Genomic DNA, 14,137 nt, shown 5'->3' on the forward strand with positions numbered 1-14,137 from the left:
GTGAGAATCTGTGGTAAGATGGCCATTTATTTTTTACATTACACACAGTGTATGGAAAAAAAACAACAGTGACTTCTGTAGCAAACTGTGTTTAGATACACGGAAAAGCTAGAAAACGTTGACGTAACAGAAGAGCAGATGGTTTTGGGTTTTTTTTTTTTTTTGAGACGGAGTCTCTTTCTGTTGCCCAGGCTGGAGTGCAGTGGCCGGATCTCAGCTCACTGCAAGCTCCGCCTCCCGGGTTTACGCCATTCTCCTGCCTCAGCCTCCTGAGTAGCTGGGACTACAGGCGCCAGCCACCTCGCCCGGCTAGTTTTTTGTATTTTTTAGTAGAGACGGGGTTTCACCGTGTTAGCCAGGATGGTCTCGATCTCCTGACCTCGTGATCCGCCCGGCTCGGCCCCCGAAGTGCTGGGATTACAGGCTTGAGCCACCGCGCCCGGCTGAGCAGATAGTTTTAACTCCATCAACTGCCTCAACAAAGCCACATGCTGCGTCACATGCCAATGCTTTTCCCTGCAAACGTGGGACGGGCAGAGCTGACACCTCTCCATCTAACTCCCTGCTTGCATTGCAGCCGTGGCCATCCTCTGTTGTGCCACCTCCTCTCTCTGCCTCCAACTCCTCCGTGTCCAGGGCGTAGCACTCGTACTCTGGGGCGCCAACCAGGTCCGGGTCATCTTCCACCTCCTCGCCCGACAGGTAGCTCTTGAGGGAGCTGTCCTGCTCCAGGCGGGGCTTGGCCCTCTTCCTTCCCTTTTTCATCTGCGTTGTCAGCTCAGCCACCTGCCCCTGCCACACAAGCCCCCCGAGCCCTTTATCCTTCCTCCTTTTGTACTCCATGATCTGCTTGCTGAGCGCCTCATGATTGATACCACACACGCTGGAGCTCGTGGCCGGCTCTGTGGTGCCGCAGGGTTGCGGGGCATCGGCGTCCCTGGGAAGGGAGAAGAGGAGCCTTCACACCAAGCACAAACTGAGCCCCCAATCCACAGTGTCATCGCCACAACACAACACCACATCACACTTCCTACATCTACTCGCCTGAGAACCCTCCCAATGTCTGTCTGAGGGTAACTGGAGACAGGAGTGAAGGAAGGTGGGCTGTGGTTTCAGCGTTCCCCAGCGTCAGAAGTATTTGGCCAGCACAGTCTAGGTGCACCATCCCGTATGCAATAAATGCATTTGCGCCGGGCACGGTGGCTCACATCTGTAATCCCAGCACTTTGGGAGGCTGAGGTGGGCGGATCACGAGGTCAGGAGTTCAAGACCCGCCTGGCCAACATGGTGAAACCCGTCTCCACCAAAAATACAAAAATTAGCTGGGCGTGGTAGCAGGCACCTGTAATCCCAGCTATTCGGGAGGCTGAGGCAGGAGAATCGCCTGAACCCAAGAGGCAGAGGTTGCACTGAGCCAAGATCACGCCACTGCACTCCAGCCTGGGCAACAGACTGAGGCTGTCTCAAGAAAAAAAAAATGCATTTGCAACTGTTTTCTCTAAGCACGGCCAGGGCCTCGGGCCAGTTAAACTAGCAGAATTACAGGTGAGGTCTATCAGATCTGCCACTCATTAGCCTTCAAGAAGAGCCTATTCTTGGTGAACAGCACCTAATCAAGGCCATGTCACGGCCCCTGTATCCTCCAAGGCTCCACTCTAGAAAGTCTCCAAACCCTGGGCTCAGCTCCCTGACCTGCCACCCCCACACTGCCCCTTGCTGACCCAATCAGGCCAGGCCTGCTACAGCCTGGAGCTTTGCTTCCAGCTCGGATGCACCTGGCAGGCTGGTTAAACCTAACTCTGGCTGGTGCCCAGGCGATGTTGACGCTGCTATCTAAGGCCCACAGGCAAGGCCTGCTCTAGCAGCTGCATGCTTGCAACGGGGCCCTCCACAAACACCCCAGTACCCGCAGGCTCTGTCAGGCATTACAAGTTTGGAAAAGATGTACATGTGTGTGCACATGCACAGGCCAAACTTCTATGCCCCTAACCTGCTCTCCCAAGCCCCACCTCCCTCTATTCCCCTCCTCACACACAACTGACCCATCTGTGATGTTTACTGCTTCCCATCAGCTTCCCCTAGTGAAAGGCAGGTTCCAAAGACAGCTGCATCCTAAATGCTAGACCAGGGCTTGGCATACAGTGGGCACTCAATAACAACATGCTGAATGAATGCACAGGACAAGAGGCCCTCTCCTCACTGGGGGGGTTATAGCAGACACCTCTGGTGGCCCCTGAGGCCCCCACTGTGTAAACGTGGCCAGGCCACAGCACAGGTCTATGAATATGGGCTGCCGGCCCTGGGGGCAAGTGCCACGGGGTCCATGCAGGCTACTAGGGATGTGGAGCTGTGCAGCTGCTATGGAAAACGGCGATTCCACACCCAGGAATCTACCCCAGGGAATCAAAACATATGTCCACATGCATCACCTGAAATCCTTTTGTACAAAGTCGTCTCTTTCATCGCGGGGTCCAAAGTCTGCGACTGCCAGTAACTTATCAAGCTGCAGAGGAACACAGACGGTAAACCAGTCAGCCACGTCCCCACCCCATACTTACAGCCGGGCTCCATGTGACACCAGTGTTGTTCACTGCAGAGCTTTTGATCAGACTGTGCACAATTTCTTCTATTGACCCTTCCCAAATACTAGGATCTGTTCAGTAGCCTGTGCTTTCAAATACCTTACTGTTACTTTTACATAACACATTTTCTCTGATAACAAAGTGAGGCTTTTTAAAAACTACATTTTAGACTTGTAAATGTTAGTCAAATTTATGAAGAAACCAGTTAAGCATTAGTTGAAGTAAATAACTAACCATTATCTGGTTTCCAAGGTAGTTTTGCAAAATGCTTCAGTTTTGCCACCGAATTTGTGTGCTTGGGGGGACAAAAGCCTCCCAGCAAGACAAGGTAAAAGATGATGGGGACGGTCACGAAGCCGGGAGCCTAAACTACAAGAGAAAACTGCTCCTCAGCCAGGCTCATGGGATGCCATCCACACCATGGCAATGGCCCACAAGCCCTGCTGGACACTGCATTCCACCCGAACCCTGGCCTGCCTGTCCCTGCCTCTGCGGGTGTCCTCATCCTGCTCCAAGCACAGCAGGCACCCTCCCCTGTCCAGTGACTATTCTGGAAGTGAACCCGCAACTCCTGATGGGACCTCCCTCCCAGAGACAGGAGCCTGCGGTGCTGAGCTCAGAGACTGGCACGTCCTCCCCAGGGACTGCCTTGCTGATGCCCTCGCAGCACTGTCCTTGATTCCTTACAGCAGGGACTATAACCTCACTCCTTCGCTTCTTTTGCTAGCAAGGGAAATCACGTATCTGTCAAGCTTATTCCTTGTACAAAGTTTTTAGTGTTACCTATACACTGATTAACAAAAACCAAAAATGTCAAACTGGATCTTTTTCTTCTGGGGATCCAAATACTGTCTGGCCCTATACTGCGTAACAGTTACCTATAATACTGCAAACGCTATTCGCTGAGTTTTGACTGAGTTTTTGAAGTTATAACATACCTTAGTAACTACCAGATAACCACCACCCAGGGAAGTATATATTTACTTGTTTTTAATCTTTATAGCTAACCCACCTCTAAAGCAAAGAAAATGATAAAAGCACTTACAGTTACAGGACAGACCTAAGTCTCATAAGCCCTGATGGTGTGAAACCAGAGTGGACTGATCCATGTCGAGAGGTGGGAGGGAGAGACAGGCATAGGAGGGAAACTATGGCCGTGTCGAATTTATACCCTAGTTAGAGCTACGGTGATAAGCATTAAAAAATTAAAACCAGAAAGAGAATTACCTCTGGGGACCTGGGCTGGGAACGGGGGCACGGGAGCAAGGGGAAGCCTTTTCATTTGCACCCTGCTTTCATGACTTTTCATTTGTTCCCTTCTCAGTGGTTTCTTCTCTTTTTTTTTTTGACACGGAGTCTCTCACTCTGTTGCCCAGGCTGGAGGGCAGTGGTGCAACCTCGGCTCACTGCAACCTCTGCCTCCCCAGTTCAACCGATTCTTCTGCCTCAGCGTCCCGAGCAGCTGAGACTACAGGCACGCACCATGATGACTGGCTCATTTTTTGGTATTTTTAGTAGAGACGGGGTTTCGCCATATTGGCCAGGCTAGTCTCAAACTCCTGACCTCGTGATCCACCTGCCTCTGCCTCCCAAAGTGCTGAGATTACAGGCTTGAGCCACTGCACCCCGCCTCTTCTCTTTTTTTAACTGTGCATTATCTTTTCAGGATTTAAAATTTAAATTAAAAATTTTATTCATATAAGCATTTCTGTTATAAAAAGTTAATTATTACCTGGGCCCGGTGGCTCACACCTATAAATCCCACCACTTTGGGAGGCCGAGGCAGAAGGATCACTTCAGGCCAGGAGTTCAAGACTAGCCTGGACAATACAGCAAGACCCTGTCTCCAATTAAAAAAAATAAACATTTAAAAATTTTAAAAAGTTTTTTTGAAACCTTACCTCAGCGAGAGCTGCACTTTTCTTGTCTTGAACAAACACTATAGGTGGCACATTCCTCAGGGTCTGCTGGGACATCAAAAGGTGCCTGGGAGAGAGAATGCACAGAGCCTCACAGCTGTGCCGTGATGCTCAGGGGAGAGGGGTGACGGTGCTGAACACAAGATTCAAGATGTCACTAAGAGGCAGGAGTGAGATTTACTGTATTACTCAAAAACGAAAACATCAGCCCAGAAGAGTCATCTTTAGCCACAACTACCACATCACAAAAGGGACGCAAAATGCATCTGAACTGCAACTTCCTTTGAGATCTGTATAAATCACCCGATCTGAACTCACCACTATGGCCTGGGGCTCCAGTGTCTGTGCATCAACAGCCTGTCCTCCCGCGCTCAGTGGACACGCCCTGGCACGACACGACCCTCAGGTTCCCAGGTATTAGACACAGAAGTGATATTTGTATCATGCACATTACATAATACAGACCTAAGGCCACTGTAGGCACGGCACATATAACCAGTGAAAGCCATGACCACAGATCTTTGGTACATAGCTACGGAAAACCTTGACCCTAAATCTTGGGTGACCCACAGGAGTTGGGAAGAGCGACATTCAGCTCAACTGAATTTTCTGATACCTAAAAATCGGAAAACGATGCTGCCTCAACACTTGTCAATAATCTCCATTTTCTTGGTTTTGTTAAACAGTAAGAAATGAAATGAACGTTCTCTGATATGCAGTTTCACAGAGCCCTGGGCATCATCATACATGGTAATGATGCAGGGAAGCCAGGCAGGGTGCCTGGAACAAAGCCCACACATGGCCACCTTGTCTACGTCTGTCCCCACCCTAAACACGGGGCATGATGAGAAGGGAGGCAGAAAGGAGAAATTCCAGTTCTGAGAGAGCTGGTCAGTGAGCTGGATTTCTGCACTTTTTAAAACTGAGGAGGAAACTGAATACTTTCTTTATTATCACCCAGCTCAGCAATTCCCAAAATTGTTGGTCCCAGGATCCTTTACAGTCTTAAAAATTATTGAAGATCCCAAAGAGCGTTTGCTTATGTGGGTTCTACCTACAAATATTTACTATACTAGAAACTAAAACTGAGAAATCTAAAAGCTATGTCCTTTTAAAGTCGCTTAAAAACCCACTAAATGCGGCCGGGCGCGGTGGCTCAAGCCTGTAATCCCAGCACTTTGGGAGGCCGAGATGGGCGGATCACGAGGTCAGGAGATCGAGACCATCCTGGCTAATACAGTGAAACGCCGTCTCTACTAAAAAATACAAAAAACTAGCTGGGCGAGGTGGCGGGCGCCTGTAGTCCCAGCTACTCGGGAGGCTGAGGCAGGAGAATGGCGTAAACCCGGGAGACGGAGCTTGCAGTGAGCTGAGATCCGGCCCCTGCACTCCAGCCTGGGCAACAGAGCGAGACTCTGTCTCAAAAAAAAAAAAAAACCCACTAAATGCTTACATAGACATTTTTAACAAAAAGTATATATTCCTCCCACAAAATCAATGAGAAGCATGGCATTGTTTACCTATTTGCACATTCTCCAAAGCCAGCTTCACGGAAGACAGCTGGGATCTCATTGCTGCTTCTGCACTCTGTCCCTCCTCTCGCTGAAATACAAGAAGAGCCAGCACGGTAGCTCATGCCTGTAATCTCAGCACTTTGGGAAGCTCAGGCCAGAGGATCGCTTAAGCCCAGGAGTTGGAGACCAGCCTAGGCAACATAGGGAGACCCTATCTCTACAAAAAATACAAAATGAGCCAAGCATGGTGGCGTGCACCTGTGCTTCCCGCTGTATGGGAGGCTGAGGCAGGAAGATCGCTTGAGCCCGGGAGGTTGAGGCTGCAGTGAGCCAAGACAGTGACCCTGCACTCCAACCTGGAGACAGAATGAGATCCTGTCTCAAAAAAAGCAAAAAAATAAAAATAAAAAAATCAGGCCTCCCAGACGTGTGTTGGGAAAGAGAGAATTTAACAGCTCTGAGAAAAGTATGGATCTTCTTTGTCACAAAAATTCAACAAAAGTACTTTATTAAAGGTCAGTTGTTCCAGCCTGGCCAACATAGTGAAACCTCATCTCTACTAAAAACACAAATATTGGCCGGGCGCGGTGGCTCAAGCCTGTAATCCCAGCACTTTGGGAGGCCAAGATGGGCGGATCATGAGGTCAGGAGATCGAGACCATCCTGGCTAACCTGGTGAAACCCCGTCTCTACTAAAAAATACAAAAAACTAGCCGGGCGAGGTGGCAGGCGCCTGTAGTCCCGGCTACTCGGGAGGCTGAGGCAGAAGAATGGTGTAAACCCGGGAGGCGGAGCTTGCAGTGAGCTGAGATTCGGCCACTGCACTCCAGCCTGGGCGACAGAGTGAGACTCCGTCTCAAAAAAAAAAAAAAAAAAACACAAAGATTAGCTGGGCATGGTGGCGGGCATCTGTAATCCCAGCTACTCAGGAGGCTGAGGCATGAGAATCGCTTGAACCCAGGAGGCAGAGGTTGTAGGGAGCCGCTATCACTCCACTGCCCTCCAGCCTGGCCAACACAGCAAGACTCCATCTCAAATAAATATATACATAAACAGCTGCAATGAGGAATCTGAAACCACAGGAACGAACCTGTCGCACTCTGCTACGTTAAAACTCACCATCCGGCTCACACTGTGAACCGACCTCTCTGCACACGGTTTTGTAACCTCGTGCACTGGTCATTTGGAAAACAACAGTTCGCCTAGTTATGCAGATTTTAAAAGCGTTGACGCGGTTTACCACACGACTGCAGCACGTTTGTTAAGGTCGGGGGCTGCCAATCTCATCAGCAGAGTCTCAAGTACCTAGACATTGTCAGGCTCACAGTGGTGAATACAAGTTTCCTAAAATTCTGATTTTCACTTGAAAGGTTAAACTTTATCACTGGCACCAGATGCGGTGCGTTGTTGGCTCTGGAGTGGTAGGTTCACTCCCTCACTTCTGAAAGCATGTCTGACAGACGCCCAAACCTGAATGGTCTGCTCACTACGCTGTTCTGTTCAGCACTCTCCAGACGGCAAGTCATCTACATGTACTTCCTATTACAAAAAATATTAACAAGACGTGCTCAAGGATCAACATTTAATACAATTAATAATTTTTTTTTTTTTTTTGAGGCGGAGTCTTGCTGTATTGCCCGGACTGGAGTGCAGTGGCCGGATCTCAGCTCACTGCAAGCTCCGCCTCCCGGGTTTACACCATTCTCCTGCCTCAGCCTCCCGAGTAGCTGGGACTACAGGCGCCCGCCACCTCGCCCAGCTAGTTTTTATATTTTTTAGTAGAGACGGGGTTTCACCGTGTTAGCCAGGATGGTCTCGATCTCCTGACCTCGTGATCCGCCCGTCTCGGCCTCCCAAAGTGCTGGGATTATAGGCTTGAGCCACCGTGCCCGGCCACAATTAATAATTTTTTACAAACTGTCTCGGATTTTAATTTTTCTTTGAGAAACAGGGTCTTGCTCCACTGTCAGGCTGGAAAGCAGGTACCTTATCACGGCTCACTGCAACCTCTACCTCCTGGGCTCCAGTGATCCTCCTGCCACCACAAATTCCTGGGGTGACAGGAATCCAGGGGATACTTCCCACCTCAGCCTCCCGAGTAGGTGGGACTACATGTGTGTGCTGCCACTGTGCCTGGTTAATTTTGTAATTTTTTGTAGAAATGGGGTCTCGCCATCTTGCCCAAACTGGTCCTGAACTCCTGGCCTTAAGGGATCCTCCCGCCTCGGAATCCCGAGCTGCAGGGATTACAGGTGAGAGGCAACATGTCGAGTCTTATCTGGGATATTCTTAAGTAAAAGTGACATCATCTTTTACTCTAGGCTGTGGCATGGCACCCCACAGCCCTGGCTGGCAGCATGGCACCAGCAGTCTTCCCTCACGGTTCCTGCATCCTCAGTGCAAATGTCAACACAGCAGGAGAGGTGAAATAACGTCTTACCCTAATGAACTCCCTGACAGGATCTCCAGACCCCTAGGATCCTGGCACACTTTGAGAAACGCTAACCTACATTATGGCTTATATGAGAAAGGAAATTATACAATGAACTTCAAGAAAATGCTTCCAAAATTTTCTTTAAAAGAAAAAATACTCAATGAAAAGTTAAAGTCCACCTACAAGAGAAACAGCTGAGACACTGAGGGTGTGAGCAAAAAGCAAGTACATTCAGAAAGCAAAAGCCGTCACCTCATGGACGCGGCACTTCTCTGCAGGACAGCCTCCATGCGTGCGTTCTGCTCGGCAGAGAGCGTTGTCTTCCAGTACACTCGGCAGGCTGAGAAGTCTGGAGTCAGGGAAACCTGAGACCCCACCCCCCACAGGTCACTCTTTAGTTTACATGGGTTTTCAAGACAACATCCAGGAGATGAAAACCACAGCTGCGGACGCCCCTCCCACCCAAGTCAGGGCTCTGGCAGATTGCCGGAGGCCACCACCTGCTGCCGCACACGCCCCCAGGTGAAGTAGGGCCCCAGAACCCAAAACCTCCCTCCCCTCTTCACCAGGTCCTGCAAACCAAACCACCTGGTTTGCAGAACCAAACCGGAATCCTGACCTCACGCTTGCCTCACAGCCACTTGCCCTGAGATGCTAATCAAAAATGCTTGATGCTGCCTTTTCTCCTCACAACTCAGAGTGGGCCAGAGGAAGTCATCTCCTGTACTACCTCTGTACTGAGGTACAGGCAGATGCATCCTCTTCCCAAGGCAGGCTTAGACCTTCTACTGACAACATGCCAGGTGCTGTTTGGTCACAGGACTCCCGCCTTCCAGTGAGACACCTGCCTCTGCACAGCAGACACCCACCATCTGTCTTCAGGGCTCCAATGACCAGACTGAGTATCACCTCTGCAACCCAGAACTAAGACTTTGTAAGTGCTAAAGTGGCTTTTTTTTTTTTTTTTTTGAGACGGAGTCTCGCTCTGTCGCCTAGGCTGGAGTGCAGTGGCACGATCTCGGCTCACGGCAACCTCCGCCTCCCGGGTTCAAGCCTCAGCCTCCAGAGTAACTGGGACTACAGGCGCCCGCCACCACACCCGGCTAATTTTTTGTATTCTTAGTAGAGACGGGGTTTTACCATGTTAGCTAGGATGGTCTCGATCTCCTGACCTCATGATCCACCCGCCTCGGCCTCCCAAAGTGCTGGGACTACAGGCGTGAGCCACGGCGCCCAGCCTAAAGCGTCTTTTTTTAATTGTCAGGCAAGACTGGGCCAGGTAAAGTGAGTGCCAGGCCTGCTGTCTCAACCCATTTCTTCTCTTTGGCCACGTAGCCTACCTTGGAGAGCTCCACGTTAAGGTCATACAGCTCCTGACTCACTTCGGGGGTGCACAGCAGGTCTGTCAGTGCCTTATAGAGGAGACCGTTCAGGGCCCTCACGCGCACGTGGTCTTCCTTCCTGGTTTTCTTTGAGGTGGTCCTCACGAGGAATTCCAACTTGGATGGTTTGTAAGTCTCCATCAAGAAGAAGAGCACGCCCCAAGGGCAGCGTCACAACTCCAAACTCACCAACTCACACAGCAGGGCTGGGGAGGGCTGGATGGGCAGCCTCTCAGCTGGATGAGCAGCTATCACTCTTAGCTGCCTCAGCTTTCATTAAGATAAAGTTTGATAAACCGGGATCCTTTTAGTTTTTACCTGGTAACGCTCCAAGATGAAAAGTACTGCAAGTAAATATTTTCTCAAAAAAAGTTTTTGTTGAGATATAATTCACATACCATAAAGTTCACCCTGCCAAAGGGAATCATTCAGTAATTTTTAGTATAAGTGATGTATTTATTTTTCAGAATGGGAGTCATATATTGCATAAACTTTTATGGTATACACACACTAAAAACTAAATGGATATTACCATATTATAATTGGATAAAAGATACGACTTTCCAGAGAACATTAATGTCGGTACATTTTTTTTTTGGAAGAGGTAAAAACTCCATGTTGCCAATGGCATCCAGTCGCATCCACATAGACACTGTCCCCTCCAATACAGAAACGGAAAGACCTCCAGGTAAGAATTTTCCCAACTTTTGGCCAGGCGCAGTGGCTCAAGCCTGTAGTCCCAGCACTTTGGGAGGCCGAGACGGGCGGATCACAAGGTCAGGAGATCGAGACCATCCTGGCTAACACGGTGAAACCCCGTCTCTACTAAAAAAATGCAAAAAACTAGCCGGACGAGGTGGCGGGTGCCTGTAGTCCCAGCTACTCGGGAGGCTGAGGCAGGAGAATGGCGTGAACCCGGGAGGCGGAGCTTGCAGTGAGCTGAGATCCGGCCACTGCACTCCAGCCTGGGCGACACAGCCAAGAAAAAAAAAAAAAAAGAATTTTCCCAACTTTTAAACCCTCACTCCCATCAAGATTATAAAGTGGCTCATGGTTTATACTCACCAAGTGAGAGCCCAAGGAAGGACCGTCATACCAAAACTTTTTTCTTTGGGGAGAAAATAAGCATTATGTTAGTGATGGCAAAGTCAGAAAGTTACATAAGCAAACTTAAGAGGTTATGATACCATAACTGTTTGTAAGGGGCTAAACTTAGACGTTACGTTACTGGCCATCTTAAAAAATTTCAGTATTTAATTGATAACAACATGGGTTGTGGGGAAGAGGCTGAAGAAGGTTTTAATTCAACCTCATATTTTTACCTAAATTCTACTTCTAGTCCCAAGGTTTGAGAGAAAGACACCTACCAAACTGCACAGAAACACTATACTCCAATTGATAAAGATGTTTCCCATGAAAGTTCAGGTAAAGGATTCAGATGCTGTCACAGGCATAGACTGAGACTGAACAATTAAGCAAATGAATGGTGGGAGCCACGCTCACTACTGGAGTGGGACTTACAGATTAGCAAGGAGGGGAGGCTAGAATGATCCACACAGTACGCTCTGGAGGTGGAGACAGATGGTTATACACAGAAATGTTTATAGGTGCATATTTACACGAGGGTGAACAGGAACACATACATCCTTTCGTCAGATGAGATGGCCTAAAGACAGACACCCCAGAAGCAACGAACACACCCAGCACCCATAGTTTCTAATCTCGCTCTCCAATAAAAGGAACGAGGGCTCCTTGGAGAAATGGCTGATTTTAGGGCTGCGGTAGGAAACACACAAGATGAGCCTGGAGCATCTTGTAGTGCCAGAAAGCAGGAAAGTGTTTAACACACACAAAAACCCAGCAAAATGCCATAATGACAAGGGTATGGTAACAGGACATAGGAGCTTAGAGAGCTGCTAAGGGCCAGAGCTGGAAACATTTGAACAAAACTAAGTAACACAGGATTACAACCCATGAGTTCTTGGGGATATGAATGAATTAATAAACGCAGTGAAGAGACACATCCTCTGTGCAGAATGCAAATCACTTAGGACAAAATTCCCCACTCCTTAGGCGTGGGCTGTACACAGCGACTTTCTCCTAGAGTACAGTAAGAAAAGGGGGGCAAAAACAGTAACTTTACAGTAGAGAAACCTGGCAAGCACCTCATGCAGGGGATCACGGTCAACGTGGACCCTGGATACGGTGCGATGAGAATGGCCTTTACCTCTAGTCTTCCTCCCCAAAATCCATAATCCACATCTAAGCATTAAAAAAACAGGCACATTCCAACAGAGGGGCATCCTGCAAAGCACCTGACCAGTACCCCTCCAAACTGGCACAGCCATCAAAAACAGGGACAGTCTGGGACACTACTCCAGCCTAAGGAAACAAGACAATTCAATGTAACGTGGACCTTGGGTGGGGACCTGGGACAGGAAGGAACGGCAGGCAGAACCAAGGAAAAGTGAATAAAGTACGGGCTTCAGTTAGCAACAATCTATCAATCTCGGCTCTTTAACTGGAGAAGCTAAATTCCGACGTTAATACAGGGGGAGCTGGGTGCCAGGACACAGGATCTCGGCACTATGTTTGCAATTTTTCTGCAGGGTCTAAAACTGTCTTAAAAGTAGTGTATTAAAGTAGAAAACATACACCCATCTACCATACTTAGAAGAACTAAAAACAGCGTGAAAAGTCATTATATTTTAGTGTACTTATTTTTCATCATTTAAAAATACTAATTATCATGACAAGCTTTAGTCTTCAAATTAATTCCACACAGAAAGTCAACATTAGCAACGAAATTCTTATATTTTTTCATTTTTCCTCATTTCCTGAAACTAATCTCCTGAAAAATACGTCCGGTGACAAGAATCAAAATAAACACACATTGTCACTTTGTTTGTTTAACCCGACACACGTCCACGAACAGAAAAACTGCGAATGTTGACAGAGCTGAACTGCTGCAGACCCCAGGAGTCAGGAACTGCCGACCGAAGCCGCGTGGGCGCAAGAACGCGGGTGGGCGGACACCGCAACCCGGGGACACCGCCCCCCAGGGAACACCGCGCCCGATGACACCGCCCCCCGCCGCATTACTTGGTTTTCGAGGCGAATTTCTTGAGCCAGTTCTTGCAGGAGACAGCAGAGCCGTGCACTCCCCGCGCGCAGGCCGGAAGGAGCGCAGCATCGCGGCTACGGAGCAGGCCCCGGAGACCCGCGCGGGAACCCCACAGCCCGCCCGCTGCAGCCCACATGGCGCGGCGCGACGACCCGGCGCAACCAGGAAAACAACTGGCGCAGGCGCGGAGCGACAACAGACGCGAGGCTGGCGGCGTGTGGGCGGGGCGACGGCGCGGAGCGCAAGGACGACATACGCCGGGCAGGCGGCGTGTGGGCGGGGCGATGGTGCAGGGCAGGGATAGACGGCGTGTGGGCGGGGCCACAACCCGGGGCGGGGCGAAGACTGGGTACACGGCGGGCGGGGCTACGACGGCGGAGGGGCGAAGGCCGGAGGCCGGCAGCAGGTGGGCGGGGTGAAGACGGACGCGAGGTGGGCGGTGAATGGGCGGGCCGAAGACGGACGCGAGGTGGGCGGTGGGTGGGCAGGGCGAAGGCTGAAGCGAGAAGGACAGCGTGAGGTGGGCGACTACCGGAGCGAGGCGGGCGGTGTGTGGGGGCGGTGAAGACAACCCCAGGTGGGCAGTGTGCGGGCGGGGGACGGCGTGGGGCGGGGCGACAAGTGCTAGACGGGAGACAGGGGGCGGGCGGCAAAGGGGGCGGGGCGCGGGGCGGGGCCGGCGGGAGCCGGGCGTGGGGAGGCCACATGGGCGGTGCGGAGGGTGTGCGCCGCGGTGAAGCTCAGGAACCGCTCGGTTGCCTGGCACTGCGGAGCTATGGAACGCGTTTTGTTTAAATGCTGGGAACTGACGTAGTTGGGTTCGCTGCACAAAGCAACGAAGGCACCGAAGCCTGGAGACCTGGGCAGGGCCGCTGTCGGCGGGATGCTGCGAGGTGTCCCTCTGTTTCCGCCACTGGGCCATCCAGGTCTTTGCTCCTGCGCCGCCTCCTCCCCGGGCACCCAGAGAAAAACCCCAGATTGGGCGTCCTCCCCAGAAGTGGTTTTGCCCCGCCCGCTTCCCCGGAGTCAGCGTGGCCTAGCGGGGAAGCTGCTCCCCCCGGGTGTGGGCAGAGAAGTGAGCGCGACCGCAGCGTTGGGGATGTGTGGGCTGTGACGTCCCGAGGCGGCTGCTGTGGTGTGAGACACGTCTGTGTGTATGTGTGGGCGCGTGTGGAGGTGTGC

General features: G+C 50.7%; 1 protein-coding gene across 4 annotated transcripts; it reads right to left on the minus strand.

The window, feature by feature from the left end:
- Nucleotides 1-323: 323 nt before the first annotated feature.
- RBFA (ribosome binding factor A) lies at nt 324-13,223 on the minus strand. Of its 4 annotated transcripts, XM_026455173.1 has the most exons (7): nt 12,934-13,223; nt 10,897-10,939; nt 9,790-9,966; nt 8,702-8,814; nt 4,484-4,568; nt 2,430-2,503; nt 324-937 (listed from the first exon to the last, which is right to left on the minus strand). In XM_026455173.1, the coding sequence occupies exons 1-7, from the start codon at nt 13,089-13,091 to the stop codon at nt 418-420; spliced, it is 1,170 nt and encodes a 389-aa protein (XP_026310958.1). In that variant the 5' UTR covers nt 13,092-13,223; the 3' UTR covers nt 324-417. The 4 variants fall into 4 exon arrangements, with proteins under 4 accessions (XP_026310958.1, XP_023080579.1, XP_026310959.1 ...); XM_023224811.2 differs by lacking the exon at nt 12,934-13,223 and having other exon boundaries at nt 9,790-10,242; nt 10,897-10,915; XM_026455174.1 differs by lacking the exon at nt 12,934-13,223 and having other exon boundaries at nt 9,790-10,158; nt 10,897-10,911.
- Between the last annotated feature and the right edge of the window lie 914 nt (nt 13,224-14,137).

The sequence above is a fragment of the Piliocolobus tephrosceles genome, chromosome 18 (assembly GCF_002776525.5).
Source record: "Piliocolobus tephrosceles isolate RC106 chromosome 18, ASM277652v3, whole genome shotgun sequence".
NCBI classification, from domain to species: domain Eukaryota; kingdom Metazoa; phylum Chordata; class Mammalia; order Primates; family Cercopithecidae; genus Piliocolobus; species Piliocolobus tephrosceles.

Excerpts from the sequence above, each read along its gene's own strand:
- RBFA (XM_026455173.1), bottom strand. The coding sequence starts at position 13,091 with ATGTGGGCTGCAGCGGGCGGGCTGTGGGGTTCCCGCGCGGGTCTCCGG. Across the intron at positions 9,967-10,896 it reads CTTCCTTGGGCTCTCACTTG|ACTTACAAACCATCCAAGTT; the intron begins GTGAGTATAAAC and ends TTCTTGATGGAG. Across the intron at positions 2,504-4,483 it reads AAAGTGCAGCTCTCGCTGAG|CTTGATAAGTTACTGGCAGT; the intron begins GTAAGGTTTCAA and ends GTTCCTCTGCAG.